The 23,462-nt window shown below is 42.3% G+C and overlaps 1 protein-coding gene across 1 annotated transcript in view; it reads right to left on the minus strand.

Annotated features, from left to right (window-relative positions):
* The window catches only part of Abcc2 (ATP binding cassette subfamily C member 2), a 50,753-nt gene that overhangs the window by 17,751 nt on the left and 9,540 nt on the right, over positions 1 to 23,462 (minus strand). The window contains exons 5-20 of the mRNA XM_051200035.1: positions 23,292 to 23,399; positions 22,702 to 22,757; positions 21,157 to 21,391; positions 19,303 to 19,466; positions 17,865 to 18,042; positions 15,285 to 15,539; positions 14,216 to 14,281; positions 13,312 to 13,449; positions 12,687 to 12,833; positions 10,662 to 10,746; positions 9,966 to 10,032; positions 8,567 to 8,693; positions 6,408 to 6,584; positions 5,093 to 5,260; positions 3,243 to 3,423; positions 82 to 208 (exon numbers count right to left, since the gene is read on the minus strand). Of these exons, the coding sequence (XP_051055992.1) occupies positions 82 to 208; positions 3,243 to 3,423; positions 5,093 to 5,260; positions 6,408 to 6,584; positions 8,567 to 8,693; positions 9,966 to 10,032; positions 10,662 to 10,746; positions 12,687 to 12,833; positions 13,312 to 13,449; positions 14,216 to 14,281; positions 15,285 to 15,539; positions 17,865 to 18,042; positions 19,303 to 19,466; positions 21,157 to 21,391; positions 22,702 to 22,757; positions 23,292 to 23,399 (2,279 nt within the window). The remainder of the gene's footprint in view (positions 1 to 81; positions 209 to 3,242; positions 3,424 to 5,092; positions 5,261 to 6,407; positions 6,585 to 8,566; positions 8,694 to 9,965; positions 10,033 to 10,661; positions 10,747 to 12,686; positions 12,834 to 13,311; positions 13,450 to 14,215; positions 14,282 to 15,284; positions 15,540 to 17,864; positions 18,043 to 19,302; positions 19,467 to 21,156; positions 21,392 to 22,701; positions 22,758 to 23,291; positions 23,400 to 23,462) is intronic.

Raw genomic sequence — 23,462 nt, forward strand, 5'->3', positions numbered from 1 at the left:
GGTGTGTAGAGGAAAGGTCCACACAGAAAAAAGAAAGATCAAGTAGTATGAAGGAAGCTAACTGAATACACGGGCGGCTACCTGCGGCTCAGTGTTCGGCGAAGGCTATTTTCTCTTTTCATGGTCAAGGAAGCTGCCTCCTCGGGGATTTCCTCCACAGTTGGTATCAGTCCACAGTCATCGTCATCTTCCTCACTGTCATCATTGACTGAGGACACATGTTAGAAATTAGGGAATAACACACGACTCAAAACATTATAAATAAGAAGAGAAAAGCCCTCCTGTATCTTGTTGATTAAGGGAGTTCAGATGTATACACAGGTTAGAATATTTTACCCAATAAATCCCAGCTATTAGTATATATTCTCATTGAGAATGCTAGGATAAAGAAGGGATGGGTTAACAATCAACGTGAAAATAATTGTTAAAAGGAGAAGAAAACCTCCAGAGCTTTCTAAGTTCCTTTGGAGAAGAAAAAAATTCTTAGAGATACAGGAATAAATAGCAGTCACCATCTACAGAATCAACTATAGAGAATATTAAGAATTATAAACACTAATCTTAAAGTTCAAGTAATTCAACATACAAGACCTACAAAAGCACTTGAAAATGAAATGAAATAAGGTTTAATTACTGCAAGGACACCATGGAAACAGTGAAGCAAAGATCTCCAGAAATCTGTTCCTCTATGGCAATGAGAATGGTGGGGGAGGGGAGTAGGGAAGGTTTGCCAAAACACAACTCTTCTCAAGACTCTGAAATCCACCAGAACCAAAAATCTTCTTTTTAAATAACTGAATCTTGGAAACTGAAAACCTTGCAGTAGTTTAATGTGCTCCATTTTGAACTCTCTCCTCAGCTCATACAGCTCATAAGCCAAACACAGGAATTATGGTAGATGTGAACACTAGTGGTCAAGCTGCCACTTAAGAAGACAAATGGGTTTAGCACTACCCATAAAAGCCCCATCCCAGGGTAATTGCCTGAAGACTGGCTTCCATGGTACCAGAAGGCACCATGAAGCTTCCAAGGAAGGGAAGAGTCCTACCCAGATATGATGAGTATGAAATACAACAATGGCCAGCATAACATGATAACCCCAAGAGTGCAGCTGTGGCTTGTATAGCTTTGGCAGTAACCAACAGCTTTCTTATTGCAGTAAGGCCCACTCAACAAGAGGGAAATTGTACCTGGTACTGGACACCTGTTCATCTGGGGCTAGTGAAATCATGGATCTTTCAGGAGACCCTACAACCACAATTTTACCAAACCGGCAAAATCCCTAACTGCATTTTAAATATTTAATTTTTATACCCACAGATAAATGTAATTCTTGCCCCTTTTCAAAGAATTTTTTCTTTGTAACAAATGGAAAACCAAAACTGATCAAAATGTAGAGAACAAAAGTTTGTGTGGTGCTCACTCCCAGCTGAAACATCTGTAGCACAACTCTTAAAACTAAGGCTCAAGGGTCATTGCAGAAGAGGGAGTAGAAAGTTTGGAAGATCCAGATAAGCAGGAACACCCATGAGTCTCATGAACATGGCTGCCTACATAAGACCTGAACAATGACAACACCAATGGGCATGCTAACATGGAAGAGGAAAAGCCCAGAGGACCTCAACTCTAGACAAATAACTACAGGCAGCAGGGGAATACTGAGAGTGGGAGAGATGGTCTTCCACAGGAACGAGCTCCCTAATTGATTATCGGATACTAAGTGGTCAGACCTGAAATTATAGATATACAGGTATGTTATAAGTCAAACAGGCTTTATTTATTTATATCAGGGATTTGAAAAGCAAAGGGGGTTGTAGTGGTTTGAAAGAAAACAGACCCCCAAAGGGAGTGACACTGTTAGGAGGTGTGGCCTTATTGGAGTGGGTGTGGCCTTGTTGGAGGAAGTGTGTCACTGTTGGGGTAGCCTTTGAGGACTCCTATGCTCAAGCTACACCCAGTGTGTCAGACCACTTCCCACTGTCTGCAAGTGTCAAGATTTAAGAACTCTCAGTTCCTTCTCCAACACCATGTCTGCGTGCATGCTGTCATGTCCCACCATGATGATAATGGAGTAAACCTCTGAATATGTTAATCCATCTCTTTAAATGTTCTCCTTTATAAGAGTTGCCATGGTCATGGTGTCTCTTCACAAAAATAGAAACCTAACTAAGACAGGGGTGCATAGAGGATTGGAGGGAAGAAAGGGAAGGAGATAATGATATAATTATACTATTATACACACACACACACACACACACACACACATATGAGAAAAGTTATTGTTTACACTTCTAAAAACTATACAGGCATGATAAAGGTGATAGCAGACTTTGTTCCTTCTCAAGGTGATAAAGAAGGATATATATATATATATATATATATATATATATATATATATGTTTGTGTGTGTGTGTGTGTGTGTGTGTGTTTAAACCATCCAATTTATAGTGCTTTACTATGCATCTTAGAGGAACTTAATACACAGGGCCAATATCAATACAACTCACCTTTTTCTTCTCTTATTCCAAGTCCCAGAACCAACAAAATAACATGTTATGCTCAGGGGCTTACATAACTGCTCAGAAATGGCCTCTCGATATCTACCAGAATGCCTAATTTCTGGACTACTTCTCCAGATTTCTCTTTCTCAACCCTGAGCTCTTATTTGTGACCATCACCTGATGCTGTGCCAGTACAACTGTCGAGAGATCTTTGGGAAGAGTCACAGTAAACAGGGCCTAGATGCTAACCATAACTAATTAGTGAGCCCAGGGGTGGTGGGAATTGTTTCTATGATATAAGACTATGCAATTGCTTGATTTTTTTTTCCTGGTTCAAACATACAGTAACTTTTAATGCACCAGCCAATATTCCTTTGCTAAGGGTTATCAAAACTTTACCATCCTGTGAAGCCGTCCAGGATTTAATGGATTTGAAACAGTTGGAGAAGATATATAACTTGAATAAACAGAAGTCTAGCATCCCTACAAGTGGGTCTCATAATATTGCTTTTCTTTTCATAGGGACTACTCACTCAAACATACCGTTGTACACTCTGAAGTGTCTGCTGATCACAGAGTTTCTTTACAGAGACACAGAACACAGAAGAATGGAGTTTGAATCTCTGGGTAATTCAGTTCCAAATGTAGTTCACTGGATTTTTAGTAGTTTAGGCTATAGATACTGCTTTTCCATCCCACTAGGACTCCAAGTTCCATCCTGTTTCAATCCTGCTCACATACCTGTGGCCTCTCCTTCTGGCCCCGAATGCTTTATGAATGTCTTCAGATTCTTAGCAAACACTCCTTTCTTGCTCAGCAGATTCTGATAGGATCCTTTCTCCAAGATGGCGCCATTCCCCAGGACCACAATCTCATCCACTTGGGGAAGGAAGTGAATGCTATGAGTAACCAAGATTCGGGTCTATAAAAATAGTATTAAAATGCTTTGATTATTCCATGCCCACCACCTTCCCTGGATTGCTCTAAGAGGAGAAAAGTAAACAGGTCAATTCACACTGGGGCTTTGCTTCACAGTCATCCCCAACTACAGGACTTATTTTACTTTTCATCTTAAAACATTGCCCTGCATGTGAAACGAGACTACCAGAGTCAAGGGTCTACTCAGTCATTTCCTTATAGTGTCAACGAGGTTTGCCTGACACATGCTGTCCTCCATGTCCCTGAATAGCAAGGCTGAGCTAGAGACTTCCTAGGACCAATGCCTATCCTTACAGAAAGATAACTGGTTAATTGTCTCTTTTAACTTACTAGACTGTCACTTACCAGCTAATCAACTGTATAAAAAAAGAACTGCCCAGATCTTTCAGTATGTTAGGGATACTGTGCGATAAGAAACATTATTTTTATACAGGCCTTCTTGGCATTAGAAGCTCGATACACCTTGTATTCCTATATTGATTACTATGGTTTGAAAGAAAACGGCCTCCAAAGGGAGTGGCACTCTTGGAAGGTGTGGCTTTGTTGGAGTAGGTGTGGTCTTGTTGCAGAAAGTGTGTTACTGTGAATGTGGGCTTTGAGATCTCATATATGCTTAGGGTTTGCTCAGTGTGATACAAGGACCATTTCCTGTTGCCTGCAAGATGTAGGACCCTCAGCTACTTCTCTAGCACCATGTCTGCCTGCACACTGCCAGGTCCCATGATGATGATAAGGGACTGAGCCTTTGAACTCTAAGTGAGCCAACCTAATTAAATGTTTTCCTTTATAAGAGTTGTTGTGGTCATGATGTCTCTTCATAGCAATAGGTACCCTAAATGAAGACAGTTACTGACACAGGAACTCCACATACAGAAAGACTGATCAACCAACAGTGAAGCTGAATTACAGTATATGGGGTTGTAATGGGCTTCTGAGAGATAACCACTGCATTTGCCCTCTGCATCACAGTCCAACAGCATATAGAGTCTTCCTAACTGAGATATCTAGGGGACACTCATCCCTATGTCTCCTCTAAGAGCAAACCTGGTTCCTTTCACAAGCTCCCTGGTTATTCCTCCGAGGTTCTCAATGTAGTTTGTGCCAACTAGCATTAAAGCACTTTTTTTTTTTTTTTTTTTTTTTAACAAACTTGCCATAGAATAGATGTCAGTTCATGAATGAATGGAATCAAGAAAGTCCTAAGGACAGAAGGCAATGCTAAGAGGAGGAGGAAGAATGAATCTCTGCAGACCTATTGAGGCAAAGGGCCTCAAAAGAACAGCAGGTTGTCCCATCAACTCTATCAACTCTGCCATCTTCTAGCTAGCAGCATTCAAAAAATCTTGAAGGAAACAAGCTGAATATAATTAGCATATCCCTGCCTGTTGCTAAGGAAAATGCTCTTATCAACAGAAGGATATATATATCTTAAGAGACTCAGTATCAGAGCAACAGAGTAAACCTCTAATTAGCCACTTTCAGTATAGGCCATGACTTCATGATGGGAGCCTTCAAGGGCATACTTTAATGAGACCAGTCTGACAGGAAGAAGATTAATAAGAAAAGCTTCTTTGGGACAATACTGTTCTGAGAATTGTGCATGACAATGCCCCCAAGCCCTCCCCTCCTGCCTTCATCACTGAACTTCTTACCTTGCCACTCAACAGGCCGTTGGGGCCTATGACCTTATTGAAAATGTGTTTCCCTACATGGGCATCCACAGCTGATAGAGGGTCATCTAGAATATAGATGTCTGAGTCTTGATAGGTAGCTCTCGCCAGGCTGACTCGCTGCTTCTGACCGCCACTGAGATTTATACCCTGAAGAAGAACATAGTTTCTATTAAGCAACATGTCCTAGTCCCCGCTTGCACAATTTGATAATGAGGGGGAAAAAAAGACACTGGCCTCAGTAAGGTGTTAAGGGCTTTCAAATGTCATGTTTCTTCATACAAACCAGTCCTTTCTATTCAAACAAATAATGTTAGCCCAAATAATTAGTCATGCCCAACTTAACTGTTCTCTACCGTGCAGCTTACTGATTGAATACTTTTGACACTTTCCACTCTGAGAAGGGAGAGCTAACTCAAATGCAGTCTCTGTCCCTTATTAGTTGCTCAATCAATGGACCCTGACTTAAAGGAACTCTAGTCCTAGAGCTGTATTTTCACTCATCTCCTAGTGTCTCAAGATTTTTGCCCCCAGAGAATGATTATGTTCATTTTTTTAAAGGAAAAAAAGGGATAAAAATATTTTAAACATGTAGTAATCAAAATTTTCTAACTACTGCTATATCTATCTAATGGATATAACAGTTACTCAAATCAATTTTTTCATTTTTTTAAATAAATATTTTATTGTTGTTGTTTTTCTAGACAGGGTTTTTCTGTGTGGCCCCAGCTGTCTAGAACTCACTGTACGGGCCAGGCTGGCTCCAAACTCTGAGATTTACCTGCCCCTGCCTCCCAGGTACTGAGATTAAAGGCATGCGCCATCACACCTGGCTAAAATACATACATTTTTATTAAAGACATTTAATGGCACAAGTCAACTCTGGATCATTATAATAAATTTAGCCTCTTGGTTCCTTTGCCTTATTACCTTTGATTCAGATTATCAATTCTTGTATTTGCTTTTAGGTACAAAGTTTAAAACATTGGAGGCTGGTTCTGGTGGTGCACGCTTTTAATCCTAGGACTTAGGTAGCAGAGACAGGTGGATCTCTGTGAGTCTGAGGTTAGCCTGAAGTATATAGCAAGCTCCAGGTCAGTCAAGGCCACATAGATCATGACTCAAAAAAAAAAAATAAATTCAAAAAAAATGGAATTATTTATATAAAGCATGCAGTCATACAAACATGTCTTGTGTGTTTGTGACTATCATGATTTACCAACACAGTTTTTCACTACAATCGTCACTGTTTTCCTACTGTTATTTCTGTATTCTTCAAGGTTCCTTGCCCAAGTACCTTCTCTCCAATCTCAGCCATGTCTCCTCCAGGCAATATTTCCAAGTCTGGGAGGAGAGCACAAGCTTCAAGAACTTTCTGGTATTTCTTTTCATTGAATTCTGATCCGAAAAGAATGTTGTCTTTGATGGTCCCATTCTGAATCCAGGACTGCTGAGGGACATAGGCAGTAGTGCCCTAGATGGGAAAGGATCAAACCATGTGACAGTCACACTTACAGAAATGGAGGCTGGAGCCAAGAGCGGCAAGGAACAAGTAGAGCTTAGGTTTGAAGAGCTGAACATCAGGCTCCCTCAGCATCTGGTACTTATTAATGTGTGGACCAGGAGGTAAGGCCCAGTGTTTTACCATCTAACCATTCTCTTCCCTGCACATCTTTTTATCCCATCATCTTCTTCCCTTGATTCTGAAAACCAGGAATGTGCGTGCTGCTAAGAACAGGGTTTTAGTCAAATCCAATGACTTGATTAGAACTAATAAAATGCTAACACTTTCAAATGTCCCAGATGACACCCTAGGAAGAAAAACCCAAGTGGCCAAAATTAACACATCAAAGAAAGAGAGACTAAGCAGTCCCTGCGTTTGAGAAATAACTGAGTTGTGAGTTAACAATAAAAAGTGTCCCAAAATGAATTAGGAGACAAAGTTAAATCTGTAGTTGTCTCTGTATACATTTAAAAAATGTATATTGGTTCAATGGAGATTGATAAATAAGGGAGTAATCTCACTGTACTGTGGAAGAAGAAATGTTTCCAAGCAGATCCATGTAAAGCAATCAGACACAAACTTTCTCACAATTGAAGAGAAAGCCTCAGAAGAGGCCAAAAAATCCTTTGTGGTCCAAATAGGCAGGTTTAATGATTCAAAATTACTTATAATTTCCTGCCAGTTTAACTCAGAGGAGAAAATCAGAGTGTTGGTGAAAATGTCATGAAATCACTTTCCTCTGGTCTCAAACAAATAAACCAATAAACCACACTTAATATTTGTATTTGAGGAAATGTATTTAGAGATCTAGCTCTTATAGAAGGAGGTGAGCTGGGCATTGTAACACAAGGTACTCAGGGGCTGAGGCAGTAACCCTCAGCCTATCTCACACTAAAAAACAAGAAAAGGGGATGGTGGAGATGGTTAATCCCAAAGGCCCATGTATAGCTGGACACCATAGTATGATTCTGTGATATCAGTGCTCCTGAGGGGAACTGGGAGGCAGAGACAGTAGAGTCCCTTCTGGAGGCTTGTGGGCCAGCTAACCTGGCATGCATAGTAGTAAACAACAGAGACACCTGAGGTTATCTTCTGACCTTGACACGCACACTGTAACATAAGTACACACATACACAGCGGGGGAGCGGGAGTACACACATACACACACGTGGAGCGGGGGAGGGGACAGTTGGAATACAAAGAGGTGGAGCATCTGGCTGGTCTGTAAAAGATTTAGTTCCCATCACTGGGGACAGAGGATGATGATGGCTCAAGAGTAATTATGTTATCTACAAATGCCAGTGTTGGTTTTATACCCATTACTGATCTTATTATTGTTTATTGTCAGTACTCTGATCATAAAGTTAAGTTGTTGTTGTTGTTTAAAGATTTATTTTATGTGTTTAAGTGTTTTGCCTACATCTGTGTATGTATACCACATATATGGTTTTTGTCCAGAGAGCCAGAATAGAATATTGGATCCCCTGGAACTGGAGTTACAGACCATTGTGAGCTGCCCTGTGGGTGCTGGGAACCATACACAGTCCCCCAAAAGAGTCGCTGGTGCTCTTAGCCACTGAGCCATCTCTCCACTCCTACAAACTTTCTCCTAGCTCCTTTTACTTTTATTACACAATTTTGCAGCTGGGGTGTGGTGTTCCAGACACATACATATATTTACCACAGAAACATCTGTACTGTTAAGGAAGACAGCTGGACGTCAGTTTCAGTACCTTGCTATGCATATAGGAATCACATGGACAGTTCATTAAAACTTCAGATTCTTAGATTCTACGCCCAGAGTCTGATTGTACAAGACTGGGGAGAGGCAGAGAATCTACAGTCCATGATTACGCCAGATGTCTCTAGGACCTCATGTACTCGTGGACTATCCCAAATGAGAAAAGGAGACTAGGGCCACATTTGGGGTCAGAAGTCTCCACTACACTTACCTGGATAGTGATGTGCCCATGGACATGCTCCATTTCTCCCAGCATAGCTGCTATCAAAGAGGATTTCCCAGAGCCTACGGTGCCCACCACAGCCACCAACTGACCTGGCTCTATGTCCAGATTCACACTGAAAGAGAGAAATGATTTGGAAGGAAATGAGTGGGTGGGGGTAGTAGTTCAAGTCGCTTCTCTTGCTTCCACAAGAAACCTGTTTTGGGGTCATTTCTCTCTCAAGACTAGAAGTTTTGCCATGGATATATGAGACCCCAAAATGTTTCTTTATTCTTGCTAAGTTCAAAGATACAGAGAAATAAATTCTAGTCGTCAAACTCCTTAAACCACTCACCATCAAAGGTGCCTTTGCAACAGTAAGAGTTCTCCTGGGGCGAGGGTTCTCTTAGGACCAATGGCTGAACAACACCCTCTCAGGAGCCTAGACACCTGATTTGGCTCAGGTCTCATCTCTGATGCTGCTGTGTTGGGCAATTTTAAAAGGTCACTTCCTACGGACTAAGAGTTGGACTTCGCTTCTAAACTAAACTTGTTACTTAATGTTTCTCAGATTTCTTTATTCTATGAGTGATACTTGCTGAAAGCAAATTCCCTTACCTAACTAACCCTGAAGGTTCTGATTTCTCTGAATGGGGAGGGCTCTACACTGGGCTAGAATCCAAAGAACTCTTGGTGCCAGCTTGACTATTTGAGTTCCTAAAGCACTTGGAACATCAGGAACTGCTACATACTGGTGCTGACCCCAGAGTGCATTCCAAGGCTATAGGAATGGGAGAGACGGGTGGGGAGTCAGGGCCTCTTTGCTTGGGGGTGGAAGAAAACACGGGTTCTGAATTGGAAGGTATCCATAGCCCGAGTGAACAGAGGATTTGGAGTCCAAAACAGGGAGGGCTTAACTGGCACCCTACACGCAGCGGTGCCCTCACTCAACAGTACTCTACAATAGCTTTTTCTTTTTGAGACAGAGCCTTGCCAGATAGCCCAGACTGGTCTCAAACTCTCGATCTTCTTGCCCAAACCTCCTGGTGCTGAGATTGCCAGTGTGTACTGCAGTATGCAGCACTGAAATCTATAGCAGTAGTTCCCATCATCTAGTCTGGGGAGAAGAGTTAGACCCTGAAGTTCAGGACCTGCACTTTCTCCACCTACCTGGGGGAACATTTTCAACTCAACAGACAAAGGCTCGCAGCATGGAAGCAGATAGAAAATATAACCATGGGACTCAGGACCTTCACTCCCAGCTCATCCCTCCAGGGTGTAGCCTAAACCAGGTCCCAAGTGAATACAACATATGGTCTTTTCTGGTGTTCCACTGCTCAGATCCTTCCGAAAACAAGGTAGGTCCAGAGGGCTCTAAGAAAGCTGGAAAGCAAGGGGACAAACTCACTCTCGGATTGTTGCGTCCATGTCCCGGTCCCAAGTAAAAGAGGCCTCTGAAAACTGCACAGCTTTATCTATTGGGACGGGGAGAAAAAGCCTTCTCTTAGTTACATGTCGGTCCTCATGTGGCCGGCACCCTCTCCTCGGTCTGTGCGTGTCTCTGACTCTTCTACACCTCTGTTAGGCGCTGAGCTTGTATCAGCAGGAGATAATGAAAGTTCCCAGGATGAGAATGAAATGGCCTGCCTGTTGGGACCTAAACTTGGGATCTCAGATTCCTTGGATCGCTAGATGCCCTGACCCCTCACTACCCCCCACCTCGTCACCCCATGCCCCTGGTCCTCTGTGTGAGCTCTACTTTCTTATTTAAGCCTCCCCAGTTTGGATTATAGATGCCTTCCAATTCTTTCACCCCAGCTACCTTCCCAACCCCCACTCCAGCCTGTCTTCTGTTTTCTGGGTTGCTGGCAGGACCCCCTGCTTATCTCAGAACTGCTAACTATGTTTTGCTTAGCAATCTGGCTAAGCACTTTTCTTTAGGTGTGAACACAGCTTGCATTACTTGTTAGACAAGTCTAATCAATTTAAGATGGATTCCCTAGCTCTTCCTTTAAATTAGTTGCTGTGGTTAAGTTCCTGCCTACCAATAGTCTGGTGTCAGCACTATGAATAAATTGTGGAAACAATTTCCAGATTTGTTTACCAAAATTGCAGACATGGCGAATGGCAGATGTGTCCAGGTCATCTCCTCCCAGGTATTTCTCTATCCGCTCTATAGAAACACTGGCCTACAGAAGGGCACAAGAGATTCTAAGAACAAAGCATTCAGTAACACAGCCCACTCAAACTGGACTCCATAATTTTTGTTTGTTTGGTTTGGTTTTTAAGATAGAGTTTCTCTGTGTAGTGCTGGCTGTCGTGGAATTCACTGTGTAGACCAGCCTGGCCTTGAACTCAGATCTGCCTTTGCATCCTAAATGCTGGGACTAAAGGCATGGGCCACCACTGCCCCAAATTTGTTGTTGTTGTTTGGATTTTTACTTTTTGTTTGTTTTTGTTTTTTTAAAGAGAAACTTGAAGAACATGAAGTTGGGTGGGTAGGGAAATGGGAGGAAATCTGGAAGGAGTTGGAGAGAGGGGAAAGAATATACTCAAAATCTATTTATGAAATTCTCATCATATTTATGAAATTATCATCAAAGGATAAATAAAAGCATAAAAAAGAGTTGGCCTTACAGAAATAAAACAAGGGGGAGGAGAGAATTCAGTAACAAGACACAAGCAGGGAAATGATTTTCACTTTGTTATTAGCCATGACTTTGCTACAATGGGAACCTCTTGACTACTACTACAGACTCAGGCATACTTCAGTCCCACGAGCTATCCCACCGCACCTCAGCCCTGCCAGCCATCCTGCCATACCTCAGCCCTGCAAGCCTCCCACCATACCCTAACCCTACAAGCCATCTCAACATACCCCAGCCCTGCAAGACACCCCACACTAGACAGAAGTTTCTAAAGACAGCATTCCAGCTTTCAGAGACCGTTTTCAACTCCAGCTGTTTATCTCCAAACTTTGCTCTTATTTCCAGAAACTGTTTACCACTTTCTTCTACGACAGAACCCTAACTTCTACCTACTTCTAGTGACTGGACAGTCTTGCCCTATTTGATTGAGTCTATGTCTTCATGGCTCATCTATCCAGTGTTGTAACTGGTCTTCTACAGTAGCCTCTATAGAGGAACCGCCAAAGGTTAAAGTCAGCTGGTCTAAGCACCTGCCGAGCACTCTGAAACTGCTAGAATATGAGGACTTGGGAGGTCTTCAAAGAGCACCCACGTGGATTTTTTTCATTGCCTCCCTGTCTTCTAGGAGAGCTGGCATGAGATCGTTTCTCACAGACATCCAGCCTCTGATGAAGTATGGAACCTTAACTGTTCATCCAGCTGCTTCATGGACCAACATCTCACAAACAGGATGTCCTACAGCCCATGTTATGACATCGCTAGACCCTCTTTTGGTTTGCTGTGAACATGTGGAAAGGAGATGAAGGGAGTGAGCACCTTTACTGATCTTACTTTTGCTGTGTTTGAAATAAACTATACCTAAAAAGAGAGGGCTGTTTCCTTGCTATCCTTTCTTTATTGCCTCTAAGACAGAGGCCTTCTCCTTCTTATGGACAGAGGTGTCTGAACCGGTACCTCTCAAAAGAATGCAGGTCAGCTCCATACCTCAATATTGTAGTCCTGTCAGGAGTATCCCATCTGCCCTTTGAACTTACTCTTAAGGTCCAGTCCATGGTGACTATGTTCAGCTTTCAGAACATAAGACATTGCCTCAGGCCCATGTAAGGTTTACTGAAGTCAGCTTGAGGCTCCCAAACTCATCACTACGTAGGTTCTTTTCTTTTGTGCCATATTTACCTAATATTATGTCAATATCTTAAGATCTTTGGAGAAACCAGAGAGAAGCTAATCTGGGAAAATGGCTCTGATCAGGCCTAAGCATAATAGTCTCACTAAATGCCTTTGTAAGACTGTCTCCCTGTGGAGACATTCTAAACTGGGGCTCAGAGAGCTTACGATTTTATTAAGATCAATCCATTGGTCTCCAGAAACCAGATGAACTTTTAATTTAACAGTTACCGGCAGGCGCTAGACATGAGATCCAGCAGGCTGGGAGTCTGCACTTTAAGGCAATTAATCAGGTAGCAGTAGAGCTCTTATACCTGGAGTATTGAGGAGGTCACCATGGGAAGCATGGTGAGAGGAAATCGAAGGACGTTGAAGAGGGTGATGGAGGTGAAAGCCTTCTCTGCATCCAAAATATTGTTGCTGTCCACCAGGACGTAAACAGAAAAGGTGATCACAGACACCTAGGAAGAACAAGGCCATGAGAAACCCACTACTAAAATGGTCCAAACGCCTTTGTGTGAAGTTTTAGGAGCACTGTTTATCAGAGTTGAAGGGACGTTGGGGATTATCCCAGCCTCTTCACATTACCCATGAGAAAATTGATCCTAGTAGAGGAAGACATATCTTTCCCGAGGTAACAAAGTCAATAATGGGTTGCTAAGGTCAGAGCTTGGACCCCTTTCCCTTTTGGCACATCTGCATTGATTCCCACATGAAGACGAGGAGACCTCATTCACGATGAACCTTCTGAAACCTCACTGCTGGCCACCAGATCACCCAGCAGTACATAAAGGGGAGGACTAGAGTTGCAGCTCTACAAGTTTGGGGAAGGTGAATAAATTCCCTGAATCTAGGGATCAAGTCTAGAGATGCTTGGAAGCTATTAGGAACAGACTTCTGTTCAGATATAACCTCAGTCCATACTCCTCTACTACTCACCAGGATTGGAGTTAACTGTAAGAGGAATATCATCAGAGTCTGCAGCTGGCCATATATCAGCAAATTCTTGAGTTCTTTCTTCCGAAGGCCATAGACTTGGTCTCTGAATGAAGGTTCCCAGGCAAAGTATTTCAGTATCTAAGGGGTCAGAGAACAGCAAAATCCACATTGTTTCCTGAAAGAGCATCAGGTACATATGGTCCAGCCTTATTTTAGGATAAGTTACACAAAATATGGGGCTGGAGGTCTAGATTATAAAGAGGTAGCATGTATTTATTGATAACTTGCTAAGTATAAAGCATTAAACATGCATGTGTCACCTAATTTTTTTTTAATCAAACTGTCCAAGATTGCCTGTCCAAATAAATTTGCCAAGACACAGAACTTAAAGCTTGGAAATTGCTGAGCAAATTAAGGTGAATTAGTCATCCCACCATCAAGGAGGTGACAGAATATCTGAGCTTGAAAAAACAGGAACAGTTTCAATGGGTCTGACACCTGACACCTCTGGCCTCCATGAGCATCTGCACACACACACACACACACTCTCTCTCTCTCTCTCTCTCTCTCTCTCTCTCTCTCTCTCTCTCTCTCTCTCTCTCTCTCTCACATGGGGGGAGTAGAGAGGGGAGTGGAGTGTACATGGGGGGGTAAGGGTCATCAAAATTTGTTATTTATAAAATTATATAAATTCAAATTTATTTTAAAACATTTCTGTAGTGGAATGTAAATAAATAGAAATCAAGGTTCAAGAGTATCTGGAAGGGTCAGGGCTTGAAGAGGCAACTGGAGACTTGTGGGTAAAGGAATCAGGGGTCATATGCCACTCAGCAGCCGAATCAGTCACTGTTTCTGACAGTACATATGGTGAATTTCCTCTGCGTAACCTTTTGCTTTTCTTTACCTTAATTCCATTGAGAATCTCATTCATGATTTTTAACCGCTTGTCTTTATACTTCATATTTTGGACCTGCCAAGAGAAAGGAAGACAAAACCAAAATGTACTTCTGTGAGGAAAGGTCCAGGCTGCTGCTCATGGTGGGCCCTCGCTGAAGATGTAGCCGCCATTCTATCAGAATCTGAGGTGTCCAGTGATGGCATTATTTCTCTCCATCTCTTCCTGATCCCACTTTGCTTCTTCTGACCCCGAAGTCTTTCTGAGCCTGGAAGATGCCAAGCTTGTTCCTACCGGGCCTCCTGTAGCCCTTGCCTGACTGTACTCTGACCTCAGGCCATTCTCCCCCTGCTGTTCCCAAGGCTCCTGCCCTCAGAGCTTGGGTTTAGATCCCCACCTCACCGGGGACTCCTTTGACCTCCTAACCGAAAGCATCCACCCACCCACTATCATTTTACACTCAGTTCTCTGTGAAGTACTCATCATGAACTGTTTGGTTTTCTTTGTTGTCTATCTCTCCACCCTGGAAGCAGAATACAATATCATGAGAGTAGGATCCCTGTCTGATTCGTTGCTGTGCTCTTGGTAAGGCATGCAATAAAGAGACTTAAGACAACATTTGCTACTAAATGAATACAAAAACAAGTGAATCAATAGATCACATATGCTAGGGAGACCATCACTACTGGGATTCCTGGCAGAACTAAGGACTGTTTGCTTGGAGGATTACCACCTAGTAACAAAAGGGTGACTGTCAGGACATGAGCTGAAAGGTGGGAGTAATCGTGTAGCTGCTATGTGTCCTTGGTTTATTTTACTACGGTGGAGTAGCAAGATTAAAAAAACAAACAAACAAAAAAAACAAAAAAAACACTTCTGGAGAAAATTCAGCAGAACCAGGGGGAAACCTATATACTGAGTGCTCAGAGACCACACAGGAGACAGAAAGAGCTAAGTACATCTGGGATGTAAGAAGTCTCCCAGAAGCTTTTCCTACCCAGGTCCCTGTAAGAGTTAGTAGCGTTGGTCAGAGCTCATATGTTCAAAAGGAACACGCACACGGTGATGATTCTTTTACCTGGATCTTCCTGTTCTTGGTAGCCAGCAGTGCGTTAACTGGGATTAGGAGAATCATAACCCCAACACCTGCTAAGACTGAAGGTCCCAACTCTCTCCACAGGAAGAAGATGGATAAGGCAATCTGTAAAACACTTGACCACACCAAGTGCATGTAGTTGACCACTTCCACTAGCTTCTGGGCATCTACAGACATCAAGTTCACCGTTTCTCCGATGGTGTACTGCTTTCTGGCCAAGTTAGAAAGGCTCAGTGCCTAAAGATAAAGATTATGATTGGGGTCAGAAGATAAGACAGAAGACAGTGAGGAGCAGAAGAGGAGCCCAGGAAATGAGAAGACAATAGAAGAATGGGCCCCATGAGGATATAACTTCTCAATGGGACCACAGCTCTTCATTCAAACCTTAACACACAGAGTTAGCTCATTTTTGACCACTTGTCTCTCTTTTCACCTTCATTAAACCCCACCCACTTACATACTTCTTTGCCCAGAAAATTCCTATCTATCCTTTGGTATCAATTTAAGTGCAACTTTTGAAATGATTACCCACATTTACGAGAGTTACCTCTTTTTTGTACCCTATAACATTCTGTAGTTAACACTTTCTTTACTTTAATTATAAAGAACCACAGTTATTTTATTTTTCTATTTATTTATCAGATGTAAACTGTGAGGACAAGGTCTACATTTACCCATTTCACTATTGTATCATAGGCAATTCAATACTGGAGAGTGGGAGAAAATGAAGAAATTAAAGATGGAAGGAGAGAAGGAGTAAGTCAGCATTGTTGACTCTTCAAACATTTTGTGTTTTATTTATTGTGTGTGTGTGTGTGAGAGAGAGAGGGGGGGAGGGGAAAGAGGGAGAGGGAGGGGAGTGTCCCACAGTCATCAGCTTGGTGGCATGCATCTTTCCTGGCTGAGCCATCTCACCAGCCCCTTTGTAGGCTTTTGAGTTAGCTAACTTATATTCAGTCAGTCTTACAGAATGCAAGCATTAACAAGGAGAATACAGATTTTTAGAATGGAGAGGAAAGCTTCAAAGGTCACACATGTTTTTTCTACTCTTCACAGGCAAGCTCTACATACCTGAATCTTGCAATACAGACTTTCCACTTTGTTAAGGAGATCCAGAGACTAATATTCACACCACTGTGCCTTACTGTGCCTTACAGAACTAGGAAAAGTAGCTTACATCTGTAATCTCAGCACTCAGGAACCTGAGGCAGGAGGATTGCTGGAAGTTCATAGCCAGACTGGGTATGTATACTAAGTTCTAGGTAGTCTTGAACTACAGTGTGTGTGATATGGTTGGCTTTAGTGTCAACTTGTAACAAATTAGAATTAAATAAAAGTAGTGAGCCTATCCTGAAGAACTGTCCTGGTTGCTCTAATGGATTGATATCAGGTCCAGAGAGATAAAATCACTTGCCATCAAGCCTGTCAGCCTGGGTTTGGTCATCAGAGCCCACATAATGGGAGGAGAACCAACTCCTGCAAATTGTTCTCTCACATACATATACCTACACACATACACATATCTATACACATACCTATAAACACACACATACACACACACACACTTACATACACACATCTGCATACACACACATCTGCACACATACATGCACACAAATAAATATAATTTTAAAATTAAACCATGTATCAGAGGAAAGGTGAGCAAACTCATCTCTAGCAAATAGAACACCCCCAAACCTACAGAGCTCAGTAATGAGATAATATAGTTGAAATTAAAAAGGGAGGTTTGGTAGGTGCTAAAGACAGAAAAAGGAATTGCTAGGCTGGGGGTGTAGCTCAGTGGCAGCACATTTGTGTAGGAAACAGAAAGCCCCAAGTTTGACCATCAGCACCCCAAAACAAAACAATAAACACAAAGAGGAGAAAGAACCAGAGAAAGACGCGTCTGGGGAAAATGCATTCTAGTGCGATGAGGCTGTGACTCACACAGTGTTCTAATCCCACTGGTAAGATTATGACTTGGGACAGATATGTCAGGTCTTTGAACTCTTGCTAATAAGTATTTGAATTAAGTGCTGATGGTCAGAGTTGGAGAGATGGCTCAGTGGTTAGAGCACAGCACAGCTGCTCTTCCAAAGGACTCAGATTCAGTGCCCACCATCCATATGGAGGCTCACAAATGTCTGTAAGCACACAGTATAAAATAAAACAAAAATATTTCTAAAATTAAATGTTGATAGTTGTAAGAATGTGACCCTCAGCGCCTTCTCTGGCTTTGCCGTATTTCCTGAGGCTTTCCTTGTTGTCAAGAAACACAAGGAGAACGGGAGTCTAAGCCTTCAGGGCTGAACAGCAGACCCTGGGCAGCTTGCTAGCCTGTCCCAAGGATGCTCAGTATCACAAACACTTCATTTTTTTAATTTCCAAAGAAGGATTTAGGGGAACCTAATAACTAATCAAAATTAAGGGTTGACATCAATTTTCATTTCTATCAAATTTTCCTCAATCTTGGAGTAAATGTTCATATTTATTGTTTTTTCTTTGGTTCAATTTTTTTCTTTTCTTTCTTTCTTTTTGGCTATATTTGACATAATCACTTACCTTCTTATATACAGAAGCCAAGACAGTTGTCCGTACTTTCATTCCCAACATAAAGCACAATTGAAAATAATACTGAAGGCAGAAAGACTGGATGAGAGTCACAGCAAATATCAGGATTGCAGAGACATATCCAACCCATACATATGTGTTAGGATCGCTCACAAAGGCAATGAGAAATCTGCAGGAACAAAACCAAATTAAGTGATACTCACTCATTAGGTCCCCTAGGGCTCCTTCTTCTCCTTGTGTACAGCCAAAGCCTCACTCTTGCACTGGAGTTAAACAACAAAAGTTGTCCCTGATACAAGCTAAAGTCACCTGACAGGAGGGAACCTCAATTAAGAAAAGACCTCCATAAGATCAGGCTATAGGCTGGCCTGAGGAAATTTTTCTTTCCTTCCTTCCTTCCTTCCTTCCTTCCTTCCTTCCTTCCTCCCTCCCTCCCTCCCTCCCTCCCTCTCTTCCTTCCCTCCCTTCCTTTCTTCCTTCTTCCCTCCTTCCCTTCCTTCCTTCCTTTTTTTTTTCTTGTTTTTCAAGACAGAGTTTTTCTGTGTAATAGCCATGGCTGTCCTGGAACTCACTTTGTAGACTTGGTTGGTCTCAAACTCACAGAGATTGTCCTGCATCTGCCTCCCAACTGCTGGGATTAAAGGCATGTACCACACCTGGCTGGCAACTTTTCTTAATTAGGATTGATGGGGGAGATCCAAGCCCATTGTGGGTGGTTCCATCCCTGGGCAGGTGGTCCTGGATTCTATAGGAAAGCAGGATGAGCAAGCCATGAGGAGCATGCCAGTAAGATGCACCTTGATGGCCTTTGCATCAGCATCTGGCTCATCATCTCTGCCCTGTTTGAATTTTTGCCTCAACTTCCTTCACTGATGGAGTATGATGTGGAAGTGTGAGCCAAATAAGCCTTTCCTCCCCAATTTGCTTTTGGTCATGGCATTTCATCAAAATAATAGAAACCCTAAAACATGCAATCCCAGTACTCAGGGGCCAAGGGAGAAGAACCAAGAATTTAATGTCAGTCAGCCTAGGCAACTTAGAGAGACTCCAAAAAAGTGAAAAAAGATCTTTAGAGGAATATCTATCCTCCCCCTCTCTTACACACACACACACACACACACACACACACACACACACACACACACACACCTGCCACTGTCATGTTTCAGCCCTGTCATAGGGAATGGGATTTGGCCCAATCATTTTAGACCATGCAAGCTCAAACCCAGATAAGGCAAGGGCTTTCTAGTTGGTTGTTTATTCTATACAATGGCAGATCACAAAGCCCCATCATGAGCATCCTAAGAAAGTTGCTGCCTATGAAGAGATGAAGTTAGTTACTCTCCTGAACACTCTTGCCTACTTATATGAAGGTCAGGAGAGGGTAGCAAAGAAGGTCTAGAAAGCACAGCCAGTCCTGGGAACTCACTTCAGTAGCTGAGGGCTCAGAAACAGAAGGATATCGTGTATTAATTTCAATATAAATGATTTCAGGATCACTATATAGAAGGTTTTGAAGAGGGACTTCACCAGCCAGGATTTGGGAAAGTCTTTTGTGTTCCCAGACTTCTTTTTCTTCTTTTTAGCTTCTTCCTAGGTACAAAACCAAAAACAACTATGTCCACAGAATTATGCAGTGTAAGCCTCATAAGACTATGCTTTGAATGGCTCCAGGCTCCAGCAGGGCCTATGCCCCCTCTGTACAGTTGTAATCTTCCCTTATTGCTGTCCATCATCTTCTCGCCTCTCTCTTCCCCACCCAACTCATACCATAATATCTTTTGGACTGGAAAAGCAGACAACCAAACTAGAGAGAATACATCATACACATAAGCACAGACAGACACAGGGAATTCCCATACTCAGGAGGCTAAGGCAGGAGGATCATTAATTTGAGATCAGCCTGAGCTACACAGTGAGTTCAAGGCCAGCCTTAACTACATAAAAAGACTGTTTCAAAAACCCCAGGTCTGAAGTCATGGCTCAGTATGTAACAGGGCTCCAGACCTTAGCAAAACTGACTCCATGATGGAAGTACCGTCCAGGCCCTAAAACTCAGCAAGTAGACAGTACCACATGCCAAAACAAAAACAAAGACCTAATCCATCAAAGTCCATAGTTCTAGGAAAGTCTCTAAATGTACTAACCATACATCTTAGCATCTGTAGTTCTGCTTCTGACTAACTGTTCTTATTTACTGAAGTATATCAACCCATGGTTTTTGTGCTTAAAAGCTCCTCTATGTGTTTGTGGTCCTGGGAATCAAGCCCAGGGTTATCAACATATGAAGTGTGAAGTGGGTGCTCGATCACCCTCCCATCTCTCCTCTGCCCTTCCCTCCCATTCCCTTCCCTTCCTCTCACTATGTTGCCCAAGCTGTTCTCAATTTATGATCTCCTTCCAGCCTGAGATTACTGGGTAATCACTGTGCTGTGCTTGTTTTTATTTTATTGATAGCATTGATCACCTTCAGCATATTGATTGGCTTATTGCTTTCTTCCCTGGTTCTCTAAAGATGAGCTTTCTATCAGACTTGTTCGTTGTATCCATTACCCCCAATAGACACGCATCTGTGTTCAGTAAACATGTTTGAATAAATGAGTCGATACATTAGCTACTAATGCTAACTTCCAATACAGTGCAGTTTCTAGGAGAGAGAGAGAGAGAGAGAGAGAGTGTACACAGCCAGTGTGGAGAGGATGTTTGTGTGTGGGAGTGCAGGTTGCAGATGTGCCAAAGTGTGCACCTGACTGTCAGGACAACCTTCACATGTTGGTCTTGGCCTTCTTACCTTGTTTGACATAGGGTCCCTTCCCTGCTGTTTAAACCTGGCTAGCTGACCTAAGAGCTTCTGCATATTTTCCTGTCTCCAGTCCCCATTTCCTGTAGTTACCTAGAATTACAGATATGCGTTCTACTGAGTCTAGCTTTTTACGTAGGTTCTAGGTATTCAGATGAAGACCACGGGGCTCATGTGGAAAGTGCTTTCACCCAGTGAGCCCCCATCTCCCTATCCCTAGCAATGCTACTATTATTACTATTAATTATCATTACTATCATCACACTATGAAAATTTCCAAATATATCCAAAAGGAGAAACAACAGGGTATTATACAGCCATTCATCCACTACTCAGGCATTATCACTAGAAGTGTATATCTTTCATTCAAGCTGCAGTGGAAGTGTAGAATAGTATGAAAATGTGGGGGCAAATGTTAGAAAGGACACTGATTCTTGCCTAGGACATACAACACATTCACCCAGACACTTGTGTTAAAGTTACCAGGACAAGAACATCTTGGCTTTGACTCTGGTTCTTGTTCAAGCCGTGTAGCGTGGCCTCGGCGCTCTTCTCAGACTTCTTCTGCCGCCGCCTCTGAAGAGCCTGCTTGGCTTTCTGCAGGTCCTCTGTCATGAACACCTCAAACTTGCTTACGACTGACTTTGTTTTAAGCCCTTCATCAACATTCCAGATATCGTCCAGTGTCAACGGATGCTTGTAACCTTTCAGAACAATGCTGGAACAAGAATGACCCACAGGCTGAGACCCTATGTGCTGTGTCAGTCTGCCTCTATCAGAACCTATTCTCCTGATCTGAGATAGAGGGGTGGCCTTTTGGACTTATCTACTGCTCCATTATCTCCATCTCCTGGCCCTTTAATCTAACAGAGGAGTTGGGGAGAACACAGAGACAACAGAATGTGTTAGAAAAGAGGAGAGGCTCTACAGGATCAAAAGTCAAAGGCATCACCACCCCCTGCCCTCTGTCCTTCAAGTGACAACTGCCTCTCTACTCTCTGCCATCTCTTTGGGGGACCTCCATGATGCCCTTAGGAAATGCAGTACATCTCACAGCTGCCTTCATACTGTATCCCTAGATTGGGCCTCTCCAACTCAGGGCTTTGAGATCACAAATGGAAAATTCATCACATCTTTATTTGTAACAACTCAAAACTGAAATCCAGCCTTTTCTCCTAATATGAGCAGCATATGGTGTCTTTGTTACCATGAGAACAGAGATGTTTTCATGGCTAACTTAGGCCCATTGCTGCTTTCAAATTATGATCTTTATGAGATCTATCATTAGACATTTAAATTTAATGAATTGATTTTAAAGTAATTCATTACTATATCACAAATCTGCTTTTTTATTTTACTTTTAATTCTGTGTATGTGTACGTGTCTGTATGAAAGTATGTGCACATGTGTTCAGGTTTCTGTATATGCTGGAGACATGAGGTCCTATTGGAGCTTGAGTTACAGATAGTGAATGAGCTACTTGATAAGAGTGCTGGGAATTTAATTCAGATCCTCTGAAAAAATAGCAAGAATCTTAGCTGTTGACTCATCTCTCCATCCCCGAAAACCTGCTTTTAGATATTCTGAATATGTTTATAGTCTGTGTCCAATGTATGTAAAACATTTATGGACCTCCCTAGCCTGTCAGAGGTCCACAAACTACGAAGACCAAAGACAGTGGTTCTAGACTGTCTGGCAGCCCAAGCTGTTGTGTCTCCCTTCCCCTCCAAGCCTGCACACACCACCTGCCTACACATTCCCCCTTTGCTGTCTTGCTGTCTCCTTCTATTTCTCCCATGGGACTCTCAGGCTACCAAAAACAATTACCTCCCAGTTTCTCCTCCTCATCCTAATCAGTCCAAGGAAGGGGCTGAATTAAATTCACCCAAACTCTCTAAAGAGAAGAGAAACAAAGGCCACAGGAGGCAGTTTTTTTTTTTTTTTTTTTTTTAAAAACTGCGCTTTCCCCCACTCTCAGAGAAGTGAGCATATACAGGTAGAGGAACCCATAATCCAGGCACTTCTTACCTGTCATACCAACTAAACGTAATGCTACTCAGAAATGAAGCCGTGGATGATGGACTCTGAAAAATAAAAAAAAAAAATTGGAAAGTGAACCAATAGGAAATAGGGACTCTATGGCACTCTAAAATTAGAAACTGATCTTCTAGACATGTCTTCAGAGACTAGCCATTTGGCTGATGTTGGCTCGGCATGTATTCGGAGGCTCTAGCAACCAGATTTTCTGGGGTTGGTATGTAAGTTAGCTGCCTGTGTGAAACATTTACAGTTGAACATGGAAATTCATGTTTCCATACACTTAGCATTTTGTTTCTTTGCATATATAAAGCATTCTATACTACAGATTGAGCATCCCTTATCGATTGGGACCAATCGTATTTCTGATTCTGAAGTTTTTCCAGTTTGCAATATTGTACAGTCTTTGAAAGTTTCGAATTTGGGGGATTTGGGATATTAGAGTTTTGGGTCAGTGACATTCAATCTGTACCTTATTGTGGGTTCATGAGACCTCCATGGAACCCAGCATCTCCAAGCTACTAATGCTTGGGTATCCTCCAGTTAAATGACATATGAAATGAATGTAGTCAGAGTCTTACATGTGATGGGTCACTTTTTTCTGAAAGGGTGGAAAGAGCAAGGATGACGATCTGGAACCCATAGGAGATAAAGAACAGGCAGGAATAGACCATGTTAGACTTGCTGTCCTATGGATGGGAGAAAATAAAACAATGAGTTCTCTCTCTCTCTTTTTATCACAGTCTAAAAGG

The sequence above is a fragment of the Phodopus roborovskii genome, unplaced genomic scaffold, assembly GCF_943737965.1.
Source record: "Phodopus roborovskii unplaced genomic scaffold, PHOROB, whole genome shotgun sequence".
Classification (NCBI taxonomy): domain Eukaryota; kingdom Metazoa; phylum Chordata; class Mammalia; order Rodentia; family Cricetidae; genus Phodopus; species Phodopus roborovskii.